Here is a 25151-nt window from a genome sequence, read left to right as displayed (position 1 = left end):
GGGAAGCAGCTGCCATTACCAGTGGCAAGGACTAAGTGGGGTCTGGAACCAGACTCAGCTGAGCTTCCACACCTGCTCACGACACTCTTGAGCTGAGTTACATTGTGGCCTAACCAGACTGAAATCATCATGCTCTGGGTCACGCTGGAAGGAATGAAGATCCAAATTCCTTCACTCTTCCACATGGAGCTGAGGATGTTCTTCAGCTGCACAGGCTGAGAGACACCAGGTCCTGAATTCTTAATGGCTCCATGAGCTGGGGCACGTGAGCTGTCTCACAAAATGATCTGAGCTACTCGCTGATGACATTTATTGATGTGAATAAGTGATGATGGATTAGGTCCTTCCAAAGCTGTACAGTGAGCCTGGGGACATGGATGTACATCAAAGATTAAAAAAGCCAAAAGGATAACCTGAAATAAAGGGTCTTAAGCAAATCCAGAGAGATCTTCTTTACCAAAGTCCATCATGACAATGACACAGTTTATCCCTGTTTTGGGTCTCAACATACCTGTAGACTTGTCCTGACTGTCACTACCAGCTTCAGCCAGGAAGGGAATTTTCCAATCATTTTGCTCAGAAATGATACTATAGTGTCTCCATAATCCGGCTTGTGAAATTCAGCCTCATTTAAACCATCAATTAATATAATGAAATCTTCATCAGGGATCTTCCTCTCTGAGGGAAAAAGGAAAAAAACCATTTATTGGAAAGACTATAGACACACAACCAGGATGTACTGCAACGTCACTACGGAGTTTTAAACCACGAGCACATATTGCCAAAGAAGAAAACACCCACAGCAGCAGCACCTTTTTAATGATACATTAATTGCATATTGACCTTTACAGGTCATCTCGTTCCACCCTCCAGCTGGGGACAGGGGCATCTTCCACTAAACCAGGTTATTCCAACTTGGCCTTGAAAATCCTCCAAGAAGTCAATCATGGACTGTTTAAACAGGATGATTTGCTGCTGGAGAATAGAGAAACCCAGGTGATGCTGACAATGCAGTTGTTTTCTCTACGTCAGACACAGAGAGCTGAGTATGGCTTTATGACTAATGACAGAGATACTTTTTGGACTTGCATCTTATGCTCCAGGGATATCTTCTCAAAGGTAATTTTGCCTAATAAGACTCAAAACCAGGTGTAAAATGTGAAATCTGAGTCTACTGATGGCATATGCTATTCACACTAACTACAAGCCCTGATCTCTAAAGTACTAGAGATAAACTCCTGCTATCAAAAGGCTCGATATTCCCGATAGCAGGTGCATTTTTCTCTCTGACTTTAAACTGCACCAGAAACTTTTCTGTAAAACCCAGCACAGAACATTCACTGACGTTCACTGTGGTCCCTGTGGTGTTCCAGGGAGAACAGACACGTGCAAACACTGTGTGTCTGGGACTGCTGAGCATCTTGTCCTTGCCTTACGTCAACAAGCTGCATTTATTTCCTACTGCACTGAAAACATACACGTGAAAAATACATATTTTGCACTAAAATTACCCTAAGCTGCTTTTCCAGTTAACTTCCCAGTAAGATTTTTGGGTACGCTAGAAAATTTACTTTATTCCTCTCTGAAATCTTGGCGTGAACACAGCGCCTGAGTTTTATACCCACATCTCATGTTCCTCATAAAGCCTAAGGGAGAGAGGAGAAAGCAGGGAGTAGGGGGAAGAATCAGAACTTTGTTCTCTTGTATCTTATTTAATGAGAAAAAACTTGAGAAACATGAATCTAACTTTCTCAGTGACGTTCACCATTAACACCTGTGCAATAGTTTTGTCCCAGCAGCACTAAAGCTTCAACAGCACCTCGTAAAAGACCTGCTGATACATTAACAGAACCAATTTCCAGATACTGTTCATCTTGTTAGAGAACACTTGGTGCAAATTAGCTTGTCAGCACTCTCAACCAGCAGGTTTGAAAAGTGGGAGTCCTGGTCAGTGGCTCTGTTGGAGCTGAGCCCAAGAGGAAAGGGAAAAAAAAAAGGTTTCACATAAAATTTTTCCACCTCTCAGAATTTAGGTCCACATAGGGGTCAACCTCTTTGAGAAGAAAAATGAGAATCCGCTGGAACACTCTGAATTCAAGAGCTGAAACATCTCCCAAGGAGCTACTGCAATAACCAGGAAATATTTTCCTTTAGAGCCACGGTTCCTAAATGTATTTTTTTTCTTTTTCTTTTTGCTAAGAGTGACGATAGGAAAGAGCAACCACGCTCTTTCCACAGTGACATTTCTCCATGCCAGGAAAACCAACTGCTGCCATGCTGTGCTGGCTCTACATGTGCTTTGTGCCTGGTGGAACTGGGCAGGTTGGACCCAGATGCTGCTGCTCAGAGCTTGGACACAGTTTTGAAGAGCTGGATTTGAACATCAGGGCTCTGAATCCGGCACAAGCTGCATCTATTTCATGCTGGATCTTACACCGTAGTGTGTAGGGTGGTAACGAAATTATCTGAACTATTTTTGCAGCCAAGATGCAGCACAGGCACAGCAATAAACATGATTCTGCAGGACAACAGTCCTGAATTCTGCAATGCTCTGACAGTTTTCATGGCAACGAGGAAAGATCTTAAATTTAGTGACTGTCAGAATGAATTAGTTAAAACACGCAGAGGGGAAAAAGAAAGGAACACAGAATCAATGCTGTATTTGAAAAAATTCAAAGTCTGTAATCAGGACAAGGGTTGTCACCAGCTCTGCCAGAAGCTTTACAGGGTGTCTGTGGACTTTCAAGGTACCAATCCTTTGGTGAAAGCTTCAGATTCTCCAAAGCCCACTAAACAGTGGCAGGGAAAGGGAAAAAAAAGTCACCCCTACACAAATAAATCAGAACATGTCGCTGCAAGCAGTGCTGTGAATGGAACTGATTGCTTATTTTTACCTTGGGAACTGCAAGGATGGGTTTGGGATATGAAAGGAGCAAGAAAAGGGAAAGCCAAGTGGGATATTGGGAAACAATTCCTCCCTGTGAGGGTGGGGAGGCCCTGGCACAGGGTGCCCAGGAAGCTGTGGCCCCTGGATCCCTGGCGGTGCCCAATCCAGGCTGGACGGGGCTTGGAGCACCCTGGGATAGTGGAAGGTTCTATAGCAGGGGGTGGAACGGGATGAGCTTTAAAACCCCTCCCAACACAAACCATTCCAGGATTCTCAGCCCTCCCAGCTCCTCCAGACCCCACCTCTTCTCTTCACCTCCGGAAGCGACGCAAACAGATCAACCCGGATCCGACAGAGCGTCGTTTCCAAAACTGCAATAAACAAAAGGCGCCTGGGGAGGCCGGGGCGAGCGCGGGGGGCAGCGGTACCTTTGTGCAGGTTCTCCAGGGGCTCCAGGACCCCCCTTCGGAAGGAGGCCATGGGGTCCTGCACGCAGGAGCGCAGGCTGAGCAGGCTCTGCAGGTGGGGCTCGCGCAGCAGCTGCTCGCGGTAGGCGACGAACTGCGGCGAGCGGCAGAGCAGGGCGGCCACGTTGTGCACGAACTCGGGCACCAGGCAGGTGTAGGCGTTGTCAGCCTGGCAGTAGTGGTAAGCTACAACCTAGCAAAGAGAAAAGAACGGGAAAAACTCCGTTGTCTTCATCAGAGCCACGTCAGGACAGCTGTAAAAGGCAGCAGTTGTTGTTTGGGTTTTTTTTTTTTTCCTTTGGTGAGTTTGATCTGCTCTGGCAGGTGAAGCTCTTTAAGAGCAGCGAGTGTTAACTAACCATGACAAGAATCCAGACCAATCAGTTGGTAAAAAAAGGCACCAAACCTGAAAAATTACTGGACCTCCCAGCTGAGGAATAAATGAAATTAAGCTGTAGCTGCTTGCAGAGACAGACAGTAACAGTAGTCAAGGACTTGGTGCCAGTAGTAATTTGTGATTGTTTTCTTGAACTTATTCTTTATCTGCTTTGTTTTTGCATGTCAGACTCTGTGGAAGTGGACAGACAGCAGTCCCTGAGTCCATCACAGCGAGGCAGCACCTTGGAAGTACACATTCCCCTGAACTGGGGGCGATGTCAGGCTCCTGTACTTTATTCATACACTGTGATCCCACGCTTCATTCAAAAAAACCAATTCAATTTTTAAAAGTTCCCTTTTTCCCAGCTTTCCCCTGATTTTTCCAGCTCAGCAAACTCTGCTAGAACCCTGCTACGTTCTGCCCACTTATTAAAATAAGCAGAAAACCTGTGATATCTTCTCAGGCCATGCTGCCAACTCTCTTGCTTTCTCTTCCAATATAAAAAAGGCCCTCAAAAATTGTCTCTGCTTATGAATCCCTTGGGAAGCTGCTCTGCCACCACTCCACCCCAGCTTCTCCTGCTCCCTTGCTGCCTCCAGCCTCAGGCACCGCCTGCCTGTTTGGAATGAGCCCCTGCCAGGGCACAAAGCTTTTCTCCAGCTCCCATTCTGGACTGGGTTTTCTTCTCAAATATCACTGAGCATCCAAAAATATCCTAGCAAGGCAGGTGGGAGCAGTTCTGTACCAAAACCGCCACTGCCCTGGAGCACTGTAGCACGGAATGTCACAAAATAAACTGCATCTTTGAACTTGGGAAGGACGATATAGCTGAGGACACCGTGCAAAGGAAAAGCTGCTCTGGAGCTTGAGGCAGCTGGGATAAAATGTGCCCATGGCTCTGGGCACGATGAAGGTTTTCTGTCTCCACCTGCAATACCCATCCCCTGGGTTGCAGGAGGCTCCAGGGTGGCCAGGGCAGTGAAGGATGGTACCAAGGCATGAACACATCAGGCTGTGGGGTCCTCACCCACTGCTGCTTAGCACTGGCTTTTAATTCTCACTATGAAATTACCAATAATGCAGTAATTTCCTTTGCCAGTCAAAATGAGGCGTGACACACGCAGAGATGAGAAAGCTGGGCTGTTATTTCAAGCATCAAGCCCTAATACATGTATTTAAAGTTTTAATGGATACCTCCAAACTCCTTACAGAATTTTTCCTACCAGCCAGTTAAAATAAAATTAATTCCCTTAGAGAGCAGCACTATGTAATTATAAAGGTAATGATTTCTTTCCATTAGTCCTATTTATTTGGGGATTATAACTTGTGCATTTCACAGAATGAAGTTCCTAAGTTGCCATTCCTTGATATCAGGTTCCACTAACAGAAATTACTCAGATTTCCTATGCAACTGGTGTGTAGACACAAAAGTAAAAGTCTCTTTTAATGACAGGCCAATTAATTTCTTCCAGGAATCTGAAGAGTCATGTCACAGGAAACGGGTCATGCATAATCCTCCTGATGGGAATGGTCACCATCAGATTTTGAGACACACGTGCAATTACAACACAACTAATTTCAGCCCCTTCCCATGCATTAGTTGACTTGATGATCTTAAGAGGTCTTTTCAAACCTTAACAAATGATTCCATGACTCCTCATCCTCGTGCTCGATTTACTGATGTATCAACTAAGCCTTATACCCAGCAGGATAAACGTAACGCTTAATGGGAGGATCTGAAGCTAAAGCAGAAAGCAAGAAATCCAGTGGAGTGCTCAAAGTACCTACTCAAGTAATTTTTTTAAGGGCTGAGAATGGAGTTGAGTGACTCCAGACTGAGAAACCAAGGTGTTACGGTTTTTGTATTAAATATCAAATGCCCGAAGTTAAAAAATTGTTTCCTTTCTTGCTTGAAAAGGAGCTGCAAAAAAGTTCACACTTGTGTGATGAGTATTTTACTTCTGAGGAGCATCCCCTCTCCTAAATGATGTGCAGAGCCCAGCTGGCTACACGCTAAAACAGCACATTTATCACGAGCTTCTTGGTAGCTCATTTTTCTAAATATTAATTATGTGTTCCAAGACTTGAGGAACACCAGATGTGGGGACAGAGAGCACAGTCAACGGACCACGGCCAACATGACCCCATTTCCTCCTAAAGTGGGATCAAGGACCCCAAAACACTCATTTACTCTGAAACGAAATAAACTTCATCTTTGTAACTGCCCAGGAAAATGGAAAATGCTGGAGGATGAGCGGGCAAGAGCCACATGAACGGAGCAAGAGGAAGAAGGCGAGAGGGCAAAGGAGAAGTGAAAAAATGAGACACAAAAGAGATTGTGTACCAGTCATCAAGTACAGAGGGTGAAAGTGGACTGAACTGTGAGGGAGGAAAAGAAAAAAAGAGAAGGGGAGTAAGTGACATGGCAGGAGAGGGAGAAGATGACAGTAACAGGGGAAAGGCTGGAAGGACAGCATGAACATCAAAGGAGTGGGAGGGTCTGGAGACGGCTCAAGGGAAATAGGTTATTTTTAATTATTAGCACAGGCCAATTTTAAGCAGTTCTCCAGCGCTAGCTCTGAAACAGAATCTACTCCATTTAGCAGCATTCCTTTGCCATCACACCTCCTTCTGTGGTTTGTCTTGGCTTCCTTCTGGAAGCGCGTCGTGCAAGGAGAGCCAACCCCCCTTGGACCAACCTCCCAGACTCCTGAGCTCACAGCAACCAACCACTTGCTGCTCCCAGCCACTCTTAAAGGGCTCCAGCACTGTATTTGAACCCTTAACAAGATCTCTTTTTTTTTTTTTTTTTTTGACCCATACAAAATAGCTTCAAATTAACGCAGGGTAACAAGGGTAACACTCTGACCTGCCACCACATCACAAACCGGGCACAGCGCCGGCTGTGACAAAGGAAACGGCCATCAGCACTGCACATGACTGTGACCCAGTTTATTGGGAATGTTCATTACTTTTACATAGCTGAGTGTGCTGGTTAATGCCCTCTGGAAGTCATTAGTGGCCCAGGGCATCAAGGCTCAGCAGCAATGAATCCCTCCACCTCTGTGTAAGGTACGTGCACTCTCTTTTTACACGCCCGCAGCAATGTTAGCGATGCTTTGGATATGGCTTGGAGGACGGGGAGCAGAGCCTCTGGAGCCACCAGCTGTGTTCAGCAACAGCAAAATGCACTAATGCAATGGATGTGCAGCTCCTCCACCAGCTGCTCTGCACGGGATACAACCCATTAGTGCAGCTGAGCCGGGTTTCAGGTCCATTTGTTTAAGTGCTGCTACCACAAGCCACCACACAGCATCCAGAAACCCGAAGAATAAAGCTGTTCAACGGGTTAGTTAAAACTGGGCAGCCAATCCATTAAAAATCCTCTGTGAGTAAAGGATAAACCTTCAGGGAAAATGGAAGGTCAGCATGGCAGGACCGAGTCGAGCTCCTGCTTGCCAATCAGCCAGTTACTTAGCTCTAAAATTAATGATTTGCTCATCTCTGACATTAAGAGCTAAATGCAAACTTTGCCCCCAAGAATTTATTGTACAAAAACCAGGCAGAAAAGTACAACCCTGAGTAATCCAGAGAAAGAAAAGCAACTACTTGCTCACCTTTCATTTCTGTCATCACAGATACACAACTTCTGAATATTGGGATAAGTGACATTTTCAAAGGGAAGGGAGTGGGTGAGAGGACAACGAGCTTCCCACCAGCATTCTGGAGCCTGAGCCAGCCATTACCTAAGACTATTTGTATATTGATTAATCTGCTTTTGTAACCATCTGCATTTCTCCAGCACAGCCACCTCAGCCCAGTCTGAGCACATCCTGCTCTGCTCAGCGCAGGCAGAGGTGGAACATCTGCACACAGCTGCATCCAGCTCCTAACACATGGTTCATCGAGCTCCTAAAATAACCCTGACAATTGTGGTTGTCCATCACTGTCAACACTTTCTTCTGTACTTCAATTCTGACTTCAGTATAAACACGACTATAAAACACAGACGTACAAGAAATAATTTTCCATCCAGACTGACCAAAGGGTTCTTCCCTTCCTTTGGCTCTTTTTCCTCCAGCCAGTCGGACAAAACCTGTTTAAGGAGACCAGCAGCAACTCTTTTTTTATTCCACAGCTACTGACGCAGGAATGTGCTGTTCCTCTCCCCCTCCTCCAACACTAAAGGACATTCCAATCTTTTTTCCTCTCGCTTTCCTTTTTTGTGCTAGACTTTGGAAAGCCTTTAGCTTATCTATATGGAGGTTCTCCTAAATCGTCCCCACAAACGCCTGTTGGGGAGTGTGGCATCAGACATTCAGATTTAGAAGCTGAATTATTTTAACCAACTAGTTTTACTATTGTCTCCTAGCTCTTTGGAGGTTTTCCTCAGCTAAGAGCTCAGCATCTTCAAAGCCTCAAAATTCTCATGATGCCTCAAAGGCGAGACAGACACGTGTGATCGAGCTTCCGAAGGAGGAGACTGCAGGCACAACCAAGAGCTCCACGCTGTTATTTCAACAGATTTCCCATTCTGTTGCCAGGTCAGTAATGCTTTTTCCCCCGGTGTCACTCAGAGACGTCAAACCCCACAGCTGCTGCAGGACAGGGAGTGTTTGTTTTATCGAGGAGGACATCACACGGCGCAGCTCTTTCCAAACAAATCAATTCATCTGCCATAGACAGCAAGGATTCCTCAGAGGAGATGCTGAGTTGTGCTACCCAGGAGGCTACTACGAGTGCACTACGCTGCTAGCAGTGTGACAAACATCCTTAACCATTTTGTTTGCCTTTATTTTTCTTCCTGAGGCTCGGTAATCCATCAAACTCACAGCGCGCAGCGTGCCGCACAGCCCTTCTGGAAAAGGTTCTGATGCAAGAAACTGAACTGCTGTTTATGACAAAGAATATGAACGGGAGCATGGAGCTCAAAAAAAAAATTAATTACAAAATTGAACAAAACAAAAAAACTCTTTTTTTCAGAACAATTTCCCTTCAGGGCCGGAAATGAATCTTTGAGTGAGGATTTAAGCACGTGCTTTATTTCAGTGCATGTCTTCATCCAACACACCTGGAAGTCACCCACTTTTCCTAAATAATAAACCACTAACACGTGATGAAACGTCCCTTCCAGCATCAGCTGTCCAAGGACCATCCTGCAGGGATCACTTTTCCTTTGCTAGCCAGGGAATGGGAGGGAGGCAGATGAGATGCTGGTCTCCAAGGATCCCAAAAAGGGTAACAGCAATGCTGGGAACAGACCCAAGGCCTCCAAACGCTGACTCAAGCCTGAGTCATCCCTGTTTGCTGAACACGATGGAGCTTTTTGTAAGTTCCACGTGCTGTGTCAGCAATTTGGGCACGAGGAGAGATTCCAAGTGCTCTAAGGTCAACTCATCAGCCTCGGCATGGATCCTTTCATCAAGGCCTGGCGTCTGCAAGCTGGGGACGGGTGTTTCTGCAATCTGCCTCCATGTACAGTAGTGAAGATTTCCTGAGAGACTGATGATCTTGCTCCCAGTGGGTAAATCCTGCTGCAGGCACTATGGGCAGCACATCCCCCTACTTCAGCTGTTGTGCTCTGTCCAGCAACACACTGGATTTCTTCTACAAAAATTTTAGTTAAAGGATGAGCAAGACCTTAAAACCCTTCCTAAAGAGTCTGCAGCTAAGGTATAACAACGTATTTTTGCTTTAATTTTGGCTACAAGGATTGTTTTTAGCTCTCTCTCCAGCAATCAGAGATGCCAAAAAAGCTTCAAGTGAGTGATCTATGTTGTGGATGTGACACAGTGCTTGAAAGAGCCATATTCCCTACCTTTTCCAGGAGGAAACTGAAGGTAAAACAGCATCCATTTATCAATTACATATGCAGCAGGATGACTTAAGCACTCAGGGGAAGTGATAGATGAGGTATTTTAAGCAGAGATTGCACACTTTACTGCCCTTTCTGGTAGTCTGCAGACCTTCAGATTTGCAAGGAATACAATGAGTAATGCATCCTGAACAAAACCAGACCTGGGCATTGCATTCCTTTCAAGAACTCCATGTGGAAGAGGAGAGGATCAAATCTCAGTATTTATTTACGCAGCACACGTTCCCTGCCTGGCCATCTGGGTGCAGCAGGAAAGCAGACAGGACAATAGAGTATCTGGCACAAAAAGCCAAGCAAAACATGTCCTGGTAACAACTTAGAACAGAGACTTCTCTCGCTGTTTTCCTCTCCAAAATGGGAGCAGGTGACAGGAAAGCACTAACTGCTCCCATCCTCCCAAAAAGTGGAAGAGGAGCAAGAACAAACTCCTTGGATTTCAAAGAAATGGAATGGCACCTTCCCACCACTACAGAATCAGGGTTAAATCTCAGTAATACAATAAAATTCAAGCTGTAAACCTCACGTCCATAAGTGACAGTGCTCCGTACAATCCACTCCTGTCATAGCATCAAGTAATTTGTGTATTGTTCCAAAAGCCACGGTCTACTTCGGAGAATTTTCTGAAAAATGCCCCAAGTGCACACACAGCACTAACACTCAGCCAGCGCCTTCCCCAAGTACAGCATCTGCCCTTTTCCAACAAAACACCCCTCAAACACTGGCCAATTTTCTTCTCAGTGCTGAAGAAAAAAACCACGGTTATTTCAGTAATTGTGTCCTATCCTAACATTTGTCATGAGAAAGTCGGGTGGCTGCCAAAGACAAACCCTCAGAGTAACAGGGGAGTGTATGTGATGTAGTGGGAGTTTCACCTTAGAGAAATAAATTTTCCTGGGTACTACAACTCCTTCCAGCAGCCTCTCGCGAGGCTCCCCGAGCGAGCGCTTGAACGCACGGATTTTCCAAGCAGGAGAGCCTCCAAGGAGCCCCGTTCAAAGCGACATTTCCGCCAAGGACAGAAAGGCCCCGAGCTGGGGGTGTCTGTACCTGTGAGGCCAACCTCCTCATGGCCTCCTCCTGGCGCCGGCGCATCTCGGGCGTCCCCGGGCAGCTCCCGCTGGCGATGGACGGGTGGGCAGAGGGCGGCTGGGCCAAGGGCAGCTCGCGGTTGGCATCCGCATCTGTCCAAGGAAAAGAGGTTAGGACAAGCACTAACGTTATTATCACCAACCATTATTATCACCAACCAGGCAGCTGCTGTCTCCTACGCGTGGCAGTTGAAATGCTTCCCACAATCACTCCGGTCGGGGCTTCAGGGATTTCAGGCTTCTCAAGAAACTTCTTTTGGAGGCGGGAAAGGACCACTAAGAAAAAGCCTTGAGTTTGTTTTATTCATCTTCTCCCGCTGTAATTTCACTGACTTTAAAATCATGACCAAAACGGAGCGAACTGGGCGCTCTGGCAGGCTCTGCCTTCGGGTTTGGTGGATTTGAGCGCACAGCTTTCCTGCTCTGCGCTTCTGCCAACAGATCTTCCCTTGTTATGAACAATCGCTGGTTAATTTGGTTCCAAGTCCTCCTTCTGCACAGGCAGCCAATTTTTCTGAATTACAGGCCTATTTTCTAACATAAATAAACGAAGCGCCCCAGCTAATACAGCCATCTGAAGTCCATTAATTTAATCAGGGGGAGAGGAGCAGGAGTAGCACAAGGGTCTGGGAAAAGCTTGCAAGCAAGTAATAAATTATCCTGGAATCATCTCTGGCAAGTTTAACGGTGTTCTAGTGCATTTTAGCTGCTTCTTTGGCCTGGTAAAGCAAAAATTGGCTTTACCAGCAGATTGCTAAAGAAGCTCATCCACTTGGCCTTCGTGGATAACATTCCCAAACAATTTTTATTTTCACTCCTCAGTACTCACATGGAGGATTTCTGAATGACACCGCAACACACGCAGCACTTGGTGATGTCTAATTATTGATTATTTTAAGAACAACACCACTCTGAAGAGCACACTGTGCTGGCAGAGGATTCTCCTGAGTGGATTGCTGCAGTGCATCCCTGAGTTTGATGGAAATAATCATGCAAACAATGACCCATTTAATGGCAAGCAACAGAGGAGGATGACTGCTGCCTCCATAATTAAGCCCTGGATGTGTTAGAATGAGGCACATTCTTGATCCTGAGCATAACACCACTGTCACCTGTATTCATTTTCTGAGAGAGGAATTAGAACTGTGAGGCTCTACTGAAGCCAGTTTAATTAGCTGACTGCACAACTGCCGTAGCAGAGTCAGACCACCTGATTAGCACGTATTAATTAGCATAGACTTAAGAGGCATAACAGTATTTTTTTTCAGCATGTGGAAAAAGAAATGACAAAGAAACTTATCACAAAATCAGAGATTAATCATAGAATATCCTGAATTGGAAGGGACCCACAAGGATCTTGTAGAATAATTATCTTCTATAGCTAGACTAGTACTTGTGATCTCTTTAGGAAATCAGGTCAAATTAATTGTTTATTCTCAAAGTTTCCATCCTAATAACTAGCACTGAGGAATCATTCTGCTTTCAACTCCATGGACACACCAGAGTGAACTAAACAATGTGTTAGGTGGGACAAAGGATTTTCATCATCTGCGGATGAAGGGTGCAGGGCACCTGATGTGAGAAATCCAGCTTTCAGTCCAGAAGGAGTTAAGCACAGTAATCTCTTTAATGTCCACCATGCCCCTAAGCAGACTGGGGACACACACTCGCAGCTGGTGCACTGCAGAGCTGCAGCTCAAACACAGAAACAAGCCCTGCCTTTCACTACACATTGTTCATTTAGCTCTGACAAGTGACACTGCTCAGCACGCCAGCCTCGGTGACATTTCAGCTCCTCCGACAGGGCAAGAGGACAGCGTTTCAGTAAACAGATTTAGCTACAGCTTCACTGAGATACAGTGACCTACATCCTTAAAGATACCTTCAGGTACCTAACTCAGTATTTTTAGTCCTGTCTTACTCAGTTACTGAGAGCTGAGTGATTTTAAAATGTTGTCATCTCCACCTGCAAACCTGCCAGTGCACAGTGATGCGAACTGGATGGGACCAGAGGAGGCAGAGCAATCTTGGGTCCTGAGCCTACATGGGCTCGTGACCTGCATGGAGTATTTATGCCATGATTCAATGAGATAAACAATCCATATGGAAAGAAGATTCATAATCACAGAATACCAGCTGCCTGATCTGGCTGGAGATGTCATGAGCAGGGGGATTGCACTACACGACCTTTAAAGGTCGCTTCAAACCCAAACCATTCTGTTATTCTACAATTCTAAAATTGGAGTCTGCCCAGTCAGAGGAAGTCTGTGATGTTTCTAAGCCAGAAAAGTCAGAGACAGACTACTCTGACTCTTCAAAAAGCAGCTTTGGAACAGGAGCAGTATAAAAGCTGCCTGTAGCAGTACCTAGAGGAACTCCAAGAGAGCTGAGGAGCTGAGGGACTTTGCACAAGGGCACAGAGTGACAGGACAAGAGGGAACTGGCCTCAAGCTGAAGGAAGGTAGATTTAGATGAGATATCAGGAAGAAATTGTTCCCTGTGAGGGTGGGAGGCCCTGGTACAGGTTGCCCGGGGAAGCTGCGGCTGCCCCATCCCTGGAAGTGTCCAGGGCCAGGCTGGATGAGGCTTGGAGCAACCTGGGATAGCAGAAGGTGTCTCTGCCTATGGCAGGGGGTTGGAACGAGATAATCTTTAGAGTCCTTTCCAACCCAAATCACTCAGTGCCTCTACGACAAACAAACTCAAAGCTCCTTCCTCTGCTTTACAACAAAGCCCAAGCTGATCCCTTGGGCCTGAAGAAAAACGGGATCATTTCAACCGAGACCGCTCTAAAAGCTGGCGCAAAAACTCTCAGAATTTCGGAGACCCACCGCGCTGCTGCCCTTACGTTTTGGAGAGGCGTGGGGGCTGTCGGAAGCGATCTGCCTCATCCTCGTGCCGTGGCAGCTGAGCGCGACCAGCCTGGAGATGATGGCGGTTTTGCCGAAGCCGATGTTGCCGACGATCACCACGCCGCGGTTGACGCTGGCGTTGGAGCTCTGCAGCTGCGCGTCGATCTCGTGGAACACCCAGTCCCGGCCCACGAACACGGACTCGGTGGTGATGCTGGGCACCTCGAAGAGCAGCGGCTTCAGGGAGATGTCGGGGGGTCTGTAGGGTGCGAAGCGCACTGGAAAGGGAGACACGGGGACAACGCTCAGCCTCCGCGCCAGAGGGGAAAGCGGAGTTGGGAAACGGATGTTTATCTCGCGCAGAAAGCTTTCCGTTACGGAAGGTGAAAAAGGAAACGCAATTCTGTACGGCCCACGGGTTTGCTGTGAAATCATCGGTCTCGTCCACGGTATTTTCCATCAAAGGCATTGAGGATTTTACAGGGAGTAGCTTAAGAGCTGGGGGAAAAAATTGGTGTCTGGAGAAATTAATTTTCTCCTTAAATTCACTACAGGGAAAAGCCCTGTGCAAAATGCTGCACTCTGCACAGCACCTCCTGGGAGACAGGACTGATGGTTCAACACAGAGACACACAACGTGTGCTCAGTCCAAGGAGCCAACCACCTCAGCACCTACAAGTGCTTGGTCTAAGCAAAGAAATTCAACCCAAGCAAAGTCATTTCAATTCTTCTGAAGTAAATTAAACCAGACTGCCGACAGGATGCTCCTGTCAGGCAATTAAAACCTCTTCTCACAATGAAAAACAAAGTTACCAAGAAGAGCAACAAATACCCCCCCAACAGGCCACGTGTGCTGGTGCTGATGAAAACACTGTGCAACTTCTGTAGAGCCCAAGCAACAAATGAAAATACTGAATTCAAACACTGCCCACTTATGCAGCCAGGCTCTTCGCTGTGCCTGAAAACTTCAATTCAAGCAACCCAGATCTGGGTGCATTACGTTAAACTAAGCAAATGTCTGAGTTTATTTCCTTTGCTTGCTTTAGACCAGGACTTTTGGATAGTGGGGAGAATTTCTTCACTTAAAGGGCTGGCACAGGCTGCCCAGGGCAGTGGTGTAATCCCCATCCCTGGAGGGATTCAAAAGGACGTGGCACCTGTGGATATGGGTCAGTGGCAGCCTTAAAGCAGTGCTGGGGGAATGGTTGGATTTGATGAACTTACAGGATTCATTTCAAACCTTAATGATTCTGTGATTATTTTCAAGTGTCATCTTAAACACTTACATCCATTGGGATGAAACCAGTTCCCTTTTTTCCCCAGCCTCTGTGCCTGAAAAGGCTAAACTTTATATTTTAGTGTTTCTAAGAAGCATGTGAAACCCTCTTAACCCACAAGACAAGAATATTAAACACTTACTGTGAGGAAAATCCCTTGAAAATTATAAAAACTTAAGGAAAAATTGAAAAAACTTGAGGAAAACTTAACAAAAATTATAAAAACTTAAGGGAAGTGCACTGCTGCCATATTACATACACAGATCCACGACATATTGGGGGAGTGGGAATTATCCTCTCCTCCATCCCAAACCTCACCCAAAAATCTTGGTTCTTGCCATCCTGCACCACTGCTGACATTTTCTTTTTGGAGAAGAAAACCCACAGTACATCAAGGCTCGTGCCTTGGCTTACAGCAACCTGAACAAATCCCCAGGGATGCAAACAGGGAATGCAAAAATTGCCTTCCCCATCCTATTAAAAACCCGTCACTGGCATGAATCGTCACACTCAGAGTGCTGGGATTCCTCTACTGCTCCCCTGCTTAAAATAATCGATTTAACAAAAAATAGCAGAGACAATCTCCCATTTAGCCTCTCTCACTGGGATTTTGGAACACTGGGAACAGACAGTGGGCTGTAATGTGTCCCCCAGCACAGGGCCAGGAATGTCCTCACTATTTCAGCCCACTGCCAAGCCTAGGGATATTAAAATTAAACACAAGTTTAGGATTTGCAGCTGCAATGAAGAGCTGCTGTTTGTAACAGCCCAGATTGATGCAATTTCACAGCAATAGCTGCAAAATGCAGCATTTCAGGGGGGAACCCTCCCCTTGCATATGCAATGACATGAAAATATTTCCAAATAGTGATAGGTTTGCTTTTTCACATCTTCTTCTCCCTCTGTTTTTAAAAACAGCACAGCACCTCAGGTAGGAACAGAAACAAATTTTTAAAAATTGCAACACTGCTGCTATTATCAGGCAACTGCCACAAAAAGGGGGGGAAAAAAAGCCAAAACTCAAAAGGAAAATATGTAGTGCTACAAGGGTTTTACAAGTGTGTCTGCAAAACAATTTGATTCTGTTCCTACAATAAAGTTGAATGTTTTGGATGCAATCACTGCAAATTACACAGCCTTGGCAAGCTGCTGCCTCTGAACATATGGAAATTTGGTCTGTCAAACTTTGCTTTCTTCACTTACTGCCTGCTAATGCACTCCTAGAACTGCCTCAGCAGCCAGGAGGATTTCATTACAGACTGCCATTCGAAACAAACCCATTCTTTGGGGGCTCTTGTGTTTGGTACAAAGCCCAGCCAGGCTGTACCAGGTCGAGCACGTAGGGTGAAAACCCAGCCTGCGCCTTCCAGCTCCCCAGTTCCCCACTTTTAAGATGGTGGGCTCAAAAAAAAAAAACCAAAAAACCCTAGAGAACAGGAAAAGTTTCATGTATGGCCAAAAGAAACCCCTCTTCTATGCACAGGGGAGAATAAAGCAGTCTCATGGCACAGAAACAACCGGAAAATATCCCAAATGAGCTTTCTCGGCCATTAACTCGTCTGTGCAACAAAAAATTACAGGGCTGAAGCATTTGCCTGGTGATGTGCTGCAGACCCAGGACTGTCACAGTGACAGCTTAGGCACGTGGTGGAAGACTGAGCTCAGATTAAAAGAGGGATTAAGTTGTAGGGTGGGCTGAAATCCCACAGACATGGAGCAAATCGAGCTGGAGCTGCCTGGGAATAAGCAAAACACTAAAATGTCAGCCCTGGCTCCTCCTCTCATCGCTTAACGTCTTCTTTGTGGAATTTGCCACAAAGAACCACAAAAATGTCCCCTCTCAAAAGGCTTTTTAGAAGTCAAAGTGCTGCCTGAATACGGGCATTGTGAGCATCCCTCCAAGCGCTGGCTGAGCTGGTGGCCCTGTCACTGCACTGGGCTCCTTCCCCACTGGCACACTGCAGAAAGCAACTGGAAGCTGCAATCCCTGGCCTTGATTGAAAAAATAAGAAAAAAACAGTTGCAGTCCATAAAAATTCTCATTTTCATTAACTTATCAAAGTCTTAAGCCTGATGAGACCAGCTGAGAGCTGGCAGTATTCAGCCTGGAGGAGGGACAAGAGAAGGCTCTGGGATGAGTTTACTGCAGCCTTTCAGTGCCTAAAACAGCTCCAAGAGCAGGAGATGACTTCAGACAAGGGCCTGAAGGGACAGGACAATGGCCAGAGGACAGGGTTGGATGAGGTATTGGGCAGGAATTGTTCCCTGGGAGGGTGGGCAGTCCCTGGCACAGGGTGCCCAGAGCAGCTGTGGCTGCCCCTGGATCTCTGGAAGTGTCCAAGGCCAGGCTGGACATTGGGGCTTGGAGTATCCTGGGATAGTGGAAGATGTCCCTGCCTGTTGCTAGAGGACAGGAATAAATGCTCACAGATCTGACTCCACAAGATGAAGGCTGAAGAAGAAGAACTTTTTATTTACAAAGACCTTGCTTTTATAGGTTCTGAAGAATGACCAGGGATTGGAGAACAAGGTTACTGCCTCTCCATCCCACTGGCCACGCTAGAAGTCCATCAGTTGACTCTCATCAGGAAGGAACGTGAAAAACACCCATTATTTACAGTACAGACTGTGAGAATTCAGCTACAGAGCTGTAAACATCTCACAAAGCTCACATAATACGGCAGGGGTGGAACCGGGTGAGCTTTAACGTTCCCTTTCAACCCAAACCATGCTGGGATTCTGGTTTTCACATGGACATGGATGAAGTGGCTGCTGCCCAGCTGCCCCCCCAGGACACCCCCAGGAGTGGGAAGCCCCCAGCTGTGCTCCTACCTCGCAGGTCCTGCTGTGCCCGGGCGCTGGCCACGCTCTGCCGCGGCATCCGCAGCGACGTGCGCAGGGGCGTGTGTCTCTGCTCGTCCAGGTAAGCCAGATCCTCCAGGTGGGCTGAGCTGGTGGCTGCCACAAGAAAGCAAAGAAGTACATCACACACCTGGCTTTCGGACCTCGTACTCTGGTCATTGTGGTTTTCGGTTTTTAATGAAAATACACGGAGATGTAACTACCTCGAGACAACCAAGTGCCATTTCCCCTAGGAAGAAGTAAATTGTTTTGGTGACTTTTTCTTATGTTTCACTGGTTTTTGCTCTGGTCTGGTGTTGGTGTTCTCAAATAAAAGAAGATATATGGAAAATGGAGACATGGAGTCTCTCGGATCTGATCTCAGTTCTGCCAGTCACAAACTCAGTCAAAGCTGACAGAGACACTCAACATCTCCTACAGGTGAAAGACAACTCACAGGTGCAGTTTATGCTGAAGCCCACAATCTCTTCTTCATTGATTTTAGAGGTATTTCATTTGGGTATTAACATATTACGCATCCCTAAAGCCAGAATTAGTAGCAGAAAAATTAAACTTTCAACAGCCCAGCAAAAACACATTAATAAATTAGGAAAAATGTTATCTGAACTAATGAAGATAACTTTACTATTCCAGTGTGACTTGCTCATGGGAGAATTTAGTTTTCTTTACAATGCTGGATTAAATAGGAATAATTTACTGGTCTCTGCTGAAGGTGCCATCACTGATAAGCACAGTTGGGGCAGAGAAGAACCAACACTGGCCACAAAGTTGCTCTGAAAAGATGGTAAATTCAGAGAGAGTACTCTGTGTAGTAGCTCAGCTCTGCTCACCATGAGGAGCTGGTGTGCAAGATGTGCTCCCACTGCTCCCACAACTGGGCTTCTAAAAAGCACCACCGAAGTGGTAACGCTCAAACCTCAGAGATTTACCATGACCCAGAGGTACTCTACCAAATCTATCACCCCATTTTGGCATTTAGGTTAAGAAATGAAGTGCAAGATGAGATTTATTACAGAATCATGGAACAGTCTGGGTCGAAAGGGACCTTAAAGCCCATCTGATCCCATCCCCTGCCATGGGCAGGGAAACCTCACACCATCCCCAGGTGCTCCAAGCCCTGTCCAGCCTGGCTTTGGACACTTCCAGGGATCCAGGGGCAGCCACAGCTGCTCTGGGCACCCTGTGCCAGGGCCTCACCACCCCCAAAGGGAAGAACGTGTTGTAAGAACTGCTCCCGGTTGTAAACTGCTAAGTGACAGCAGGGACACAAGACATTCAGTGGCCGCGCCTCGTAAGCTGCTACAAAAATGGGAATTTTTGTGCTGTTCTGGAAGAGACTTGGAGAGAACCTCAAAAAAAAAAAAAAAAAAAGAGCCAAAAAGACAAAAAGGAGAAGAAAAAAAAAAGCCAGCAGGTGTAAGTGCTGCTATGCTTTGCTTCTCAAGATCAGACTGTATACCAATTCAACTGCATTTGAAAAACAGTAAGAGAAGAAAAGCCTGTTTTAGCAAAGCTGTGAATTCATGATTACCTTAAATAAACGGAATATCACTAAAAGAAAGGCAGCTTTCTGCCCCACTCCCAGCTACAGGGCGTCCACGCTGATGACCTTGAGGCTCAAAATTAATACACCTATTTTCTGATGGGTTAATTTTCAGTTGGATTAGTCAACTAATCTGGTTTATCAACTGATCACCCAACATGTGTCACTGGAGCAAGGACATGGAATTGGCAGCTCAGCATTAACTCTTTCAGCAATGTCACATCTGCAGACAAACTTAACCTTAAAACTATACTTCATTTCCCTTTCCCATCATTCAGGCACAAAGATAATGAGCTTAAATTCTTAAGGGAAAACCTCCCACACAAACCCTAACCCCATAATAAAACCCCATAATTTTCTGGTGCCATAAGCATACAGGAGCTGATATGTGATCATTTGATGATAAAATGTCAAGCCAAATCTTGAATTCTCATCATGGTTACTGCCGCGATTCAGCCAGGGACATGAACTGTGTCAGCTGACACAGTACCTCAAAGCAGCAAAATCTCTACCAAAAAATAAACATCCAGAAGGAAAAGCTGTTCCTGAACTTTACTGGATAGATATTTTCCTCTTGAAATAGTATTTGCCTCTAAGAGCACCAAGCAAGTCAACAACTTCCAAAGACAATTAAAACAACACACATGTATTTAAATTTATGGTGCTCAGCCTACTCTGTTTGCTTTGGAAGGTGTTTGCACAGTGTCATTTATAAGGAATTCATCTAAAGCAAGCAGGATATGCAAAGCAGAGTTTTCAGGGTTTTTTTCTATTCCCTTTCTCTAGTCTGAAATCTCAGGTTTTCTACTGCAGCCCCCTGCTCTGGGCTTGTACTTCACCATTTATAAATCTCATTTCTACATCGCTTTTAGGTCCGTGACCGATCAAAGCCGGATTAAAAAGGAAAACTAATCCAGTTATGCAATGCAGCCTGGTTCACCAAGGGATGCTGATTTAACAGAAAACATCCCAGGCTCTTTGGGGCACCTCTCAGAATCCTCTCTGGATTTTCTGGAGCAGTGTCCTCCAGGACTCAAGAATCCAAAGCGTGGATTTCTCCACATGTCTACACAGACAACACATTTTACCCCAGAGAAGTCACCCAGCAAGAAAAAAATATGGGGCAATAAAGGAACAGGAAGTAATTCCAGGCAAGCAGCTTTGCAGCAAAGCTTTAATATTTCTAATCCCATCACTTTTTTTCTGCCCTGCTGTTACCAGCTCCAGGGGAACGCTCAGCAGGCTAGTAAAATACATCAGTAAGGTTTGGCACAGCATCACTTAGAAAGGTTTCGAAGAGCGGACGTGAATTTAAATGAAAATAATGTTGATTTTATGCCAAGACAAAAAATGTCAGTCACTAACAAATGCCAGGTGCTGAGATTTTTGGGGCACGGTCCACCAGGAGAGGGGGGACCCAGAGCAAATCTTCTGTAGCTAGAAAGTAGCACCATTCTCTTAACTCCAGAGCTCTTAAGCTCTTCAGAGAACATCAGACACTTGATTTTACTTGCAATGAATCCTTTGAAATAGCAGAAATGGCTATGATGCCTTGGCACCTTAAATCCAACAATTTGCATTGTAATGACAGTAAAGAATCTGGTTTTCTTCCTTTTTAAATGTATTCTCCCATAATCCTATTGTACGATTTTGTAAAAAAGGGACCACAAACAGCTGAAATAACCATTAACCACCATCAGAAACAGCTTCCCACAGAGGAATTTTCCATTTAGAGCCAGTAAGTCAAACAAAAAAGCAATTTTTTGTCATCCTTAAGGATGACGACTCCAGGAAGGAGATTTCCTCTTGGATAAGGAAACATGAGAAAGGCTGTGGCATCTGTGGCTGTGTCTGGCTGTGACCTAAAGGCACAAACACGAATTCCTTACCTGCTACTGAATTTGGCCGTGGCATAAGGTAGAGAGGAATTGACTGCACGGACTGGGACAGGACCGTCTCCAGGTTCCTCTCGGGGATTTTGTTGAGGCTGTAGGTGGAGGCTGATATGTTCTCATCCACACGGTACAGGCAGGAGTCCATGCTGGATTTCTGGGACTGCCACTGTTTCAGGTTTCCCCCAGATCCAAGCTCCTTACTGCTTTCCCCTCCGTATTTAGTACGTTCCACATTTTCAGAGTAACTCGTCAACGTAGCTTGAAGGAAGAAAATTATAAACAAAGTGAGTAACAAAGCAAGGATGGTTTGAACACACGCTGCTCAATGCTGGGCTGAGACATGCAAGAGCCAAAAATGATCTTCATCGTGTTTTCCACATCCACATAAATCAGAGATTATGGATTTTAGTTTAATGATAGTGTTTATGCTTATGACTTCTAAAAGAACATTTAAGCTCTAATGTTTTGGCTCATATTGTTAAAAGCCATTTGTAATTACAAATTGCATTAAAAATTCCGTGCTGCATTGTATTCAAATACGCTGTTCCAGAAAGAATAGAAATTATTTAGGAGGAAACATAACCATGGCTCCTCATGTCTTTCAACTGGCATCATAGTTTCTACCTTTCCATTTCCAGGAAATGTTGGTAGAAGTTTGCAAGGTCGGACACCGAGAAGCCTCCACTGACTTTCCTGAACAATCAGCTCCCATGGATTAGTTTGGTTCAGAAACAGAAGCCCTTACCTCATTTGACTGACAGTTTTTATGAAGCTTTATGCATAATCCACTCAGTTTCCCCTATATTATTTCATTTTACAGATGAGGACTGTTGCTATATTGACTTTCCTACTGCGAAATGACAACACTCAATTGATCCAGAACATCCCTGTGCTCTCCCCACATTTGTATTAGCTGTAAATCCCTTTGGGCTATTGACTTTCCTCTCGTCTTTAGCGCCCAGTATCTTCATTTAAGGTCATAATCTCAGTCACTGAGGCAAGGTCCAAACACTCACAGCAGTTTATCTGAGTGTGTCAGAGAAACACAGAATGGTTTGGGTTGGAAGGGACCTTACAGACCATCCAGTCCCACCCCCTGCCGTGGGACAAGCCATTGCCACTACCCCAAACTTCTCCAAGCCCCATCCCCAACCTGGCCTTGGACACTTCCAGGAACAGGGCAGGAGCAGCCTGGGATAGTGGAAGCCACAGCTTCTCTGGGAAACCTGTTCTTCATCCATCCTAACAGACTCCACAACAGCTTCAATCTTCACCCCTGTTCCTATGGCTTGGTCAGTATTGTGCTTCTTTCCAGGGAGTGAGCTCAGCATCTTTGCATCCCATCAGATGTTCCAAAATTTACTTGCTTGCAACGTTATTTTGAAATTTAAAACCAGCACATGCAACTGCTAAGAACTGGTATTTATTTGTTGGCGGCATTTATACACAGGCTTGCTGTCAGGTAAACATATTTATCATTTAGGATAAGATAATTAGTTTCACACACTTTCACTGTTCACACACTTCTCTTGCTCCCTCATATTGTCTAAGAAATATGTTTGAAATCATTCTCTATAAAAAACTCCATTTCAAAGACTGGGTTTGCAGGGCATGCCATGTTTTCTATTCACAGAAAAAAAATCCCATTGATCCATTAGAATCCATTAATTTTAAAAGCCTATCTCAGTATGTGCCTAATTAGTCTTTGTAGAAACAAATCAGCAGCTGACATCAGTCATCTTCCAACACATCAAACCGAGGAAAAACAAAATAACCATGTGTCAAAATAAGTTTTCTTTAAGTGAAACAACAAAGAAGAAAAAAGAGCTATTAAGTCCTGCTGCCCCTTTTTCTAATCAACAATTTGTGTTCATTTTAAACATAATTTCCTCTGGTTTACACTAAAGCTGTTTTATGTGCAAACTCGTCATTGAATCAGGTATTTAGAACCGTTCCCTGTGGATTAATTTACCTGCTGAACAGCCCTGGATGATCTAAACGCTGCTACGCATGCTGAAGTGATGGCTCTATGGATTTAATCTCTTCTAAGGAGCTATTATAAGCCAAAATAATTTTAACTTTAGTTAAAAAGCAAAGGCGTCAGGTTAGCTGTGAGTCAGCAACGTGAACTGACACGCTGAGCACAGCTCCCGTAGCGTAACCCCCACAGCAGCCCAGGCACCACACCTTCACAGTGACAACTGGAGAAAGCGTATTTCAGAAAGATAATCCCAGAAAATTTTTATTAACTGCAACTACTAAGATGCAAAGTGGTATTCAGGGGAGAAAAGCTGCGAACGCCAACGTGGCAGATAAATAAAATGCAAGTGCAAAGACCTGGGCAGCTCTGAAACGGTCAGGGAGTTGGGTCAGGTGATCACTGTAGGTCCCTTCACACTGAAATTATTCTATTCTATTTCTATTTTATTTATTTCTAATTCTCTTCTATTCTCTTTCTATTCTATCCCTTCCCATTCACTTTTTTCCCATTCCATTCTGACAGGATGAGAGGAAACAACATCAAGTTGTGCCAAGGAGAGTTGGATAACGGAAAATTTCTTCACTGAAAGGATGCTGAAGTCCTGGAACACGCTGTCCAGGCCAGCGATGGAGACACCATCCCTGGAAACGTTCATAAAACATGTGGATGTGGTACCTGGGGACAGTGCAAGGGGACTGGAATTAGCTGGTCTTTAAAGGTCCCTTCCAACACAAACCACTCCATAGTTCTATGATTTTTAAACACAATGACACCCCATTAATCACAAGCTCAAAAAATGCAACCTTTGAACTGACAGCATGCTCTGAACTGGGAGGAGATGAACTGCTGAACTCAAATCTATCAAAGAGCAGGAATTTTTGCCTTAAGCCACCTGCAGAGAGGCAGATCTTTCAATCCCAGTCTCCAAGGGACCCAGAGCATCAGGGCACACGCTGGGGGTGCCAGGGCAGGAACTCACTGGCACTCAAGAGGCTACAGGAGAACCCTTGAGGCTCTTCAACCGCTTAATCCAGACAGAAAAGCGCAACCCTGGTGAAAATCAAAACAGAATCTTGCCATGCTCCATCAGATCACACCGACCACGGTGCGTGCCGGCAGCTGCTGGGAGCAAACAAGGCACTGCAGGGATGGAGAAGGATGGGACAGCGTGTGAGTTCCACACGGAACGGGAGAAACCTGACGTGCACAAACAGCTGAGGTTCTCTGCAGCACCCAAGCAATACCCCAGGGACATAAATACAGACAAGTGTGCATATAGATCTGTGTATTTATAGATACACAGCCACAGCCCCAGTCTCACACTACTTAATGTGAGCGCAGACGGAATTCCAGGCATCCCAGAACGTGCGACTGCTGGAAAACACACAGCGAACGACATCCCCTGGAAAGCCCCTTGGATGAGCGTGGTGCCTGTCTGCAATCCTGTCTGCTGCTTTCTCCTGGGACTTGCTGAATCTCCGTCCTCATGGTCCCAACCCACTCCCAGCACCAGCTTCAAGCAGCTTTGCAGGCACAGGGACTGTGGTGCTAGGAGAGAACATGCTCCAAAAGTGCTGAAAAGTCACTTCACAACCCCACCCTGCTTTGAGTACTCAAGATTTACTCCTGTGTCTCCTCTGTCAAACTTTCCTTTTCCAACGTGGCTTGTTTCCCTTGGAAACAGAAGTTCTGGTTTGAACATTTTGCAAATAACATGGGTGAAGTATTTTTATTTCTTTGGGGAAGTAACAGAGCTGTACCAATGCAGCAGCAGCACCTCAGCACTACAGACAGCACGACGCTTCTCAAGAGAGTTTTGTGTATTTACAATTTTTGTATCACAAATATTATTTCTCATTTAGCTGCAAGCTGGCCTATGCCCTGGGAGTTTTTCAACTGAATGTGTCCCTAGTCAAACACAGGAGGGAATTTTTACCATCCCATGCAATTCTCCTCGAGACAAAGGCCATGTGTGGAAAACATCAACCTTTACATTCACCTTCCAGCTGTAACTGTGGGAGAAGTAGGTCCCACGTGACAGTGAC

The 25151-nt window shown here is 45.5% G+C and overlaps 1 protein-coding gene across 11 annotated transcripts in view; it reads right to left on the bottom strand.

Moving 5' to 3' along the window:
* Positions 1-25151, bottom strand: part of TANC2 (tetratricopeptide repeat, ankyrin repeat and coiled-coil containing 2) — a 160445-nt gene that overhangs the window by 43901 nt on the left and 91393 nt on the right. For all 11 annotated transcript variants that reach the window (XM_040087277.2, XM_040087282.2, XM_040087285.2 and 8 more), the window contains 6 exons: positions 21120-21383; positions 17658-17783; positions 13545-13826; positions 10656-10789; positions 3316-3547; positions 512-678 (listed from right to left, as the gene is read on the bottom strand). In XM_040087277.2, the coding sequence (XP_039943211.1) occupies positions 512-678; positions 3316-3547; positions 10656-10789; positions 13545-13826; positions 17658-17783; positions 21120-21383 (1205 nt within the window). The remainder of the gene's footprint in view (positions 1-511; positions 679-3315; positions 3548-10655; positions 10790-13544; positions 13827-17657; positions 17784-21119; positions 21384-25151) is intronic.

The sequence above is a fragment of the Hirundo rustica genome, chromosome 27, assembly GCF_015227805.2.
Source record: "Hirundo rustica isolate bHirRus1 chromosome 27, bHirRus1.pri.v3, whole genome shotgun sequence".
NCBI classification, from domain to species: Eukaryota; Metazoa; Chordata; class Aves; order Passeriformes; family Hirundinidae; genus Hirundo; species Hirundo rustica.
The sequence above is the reverse complement of the archived record's forward strand: the minus strand, read 5'-3'. Positions and strand labels throughout refer to the sequence as shown.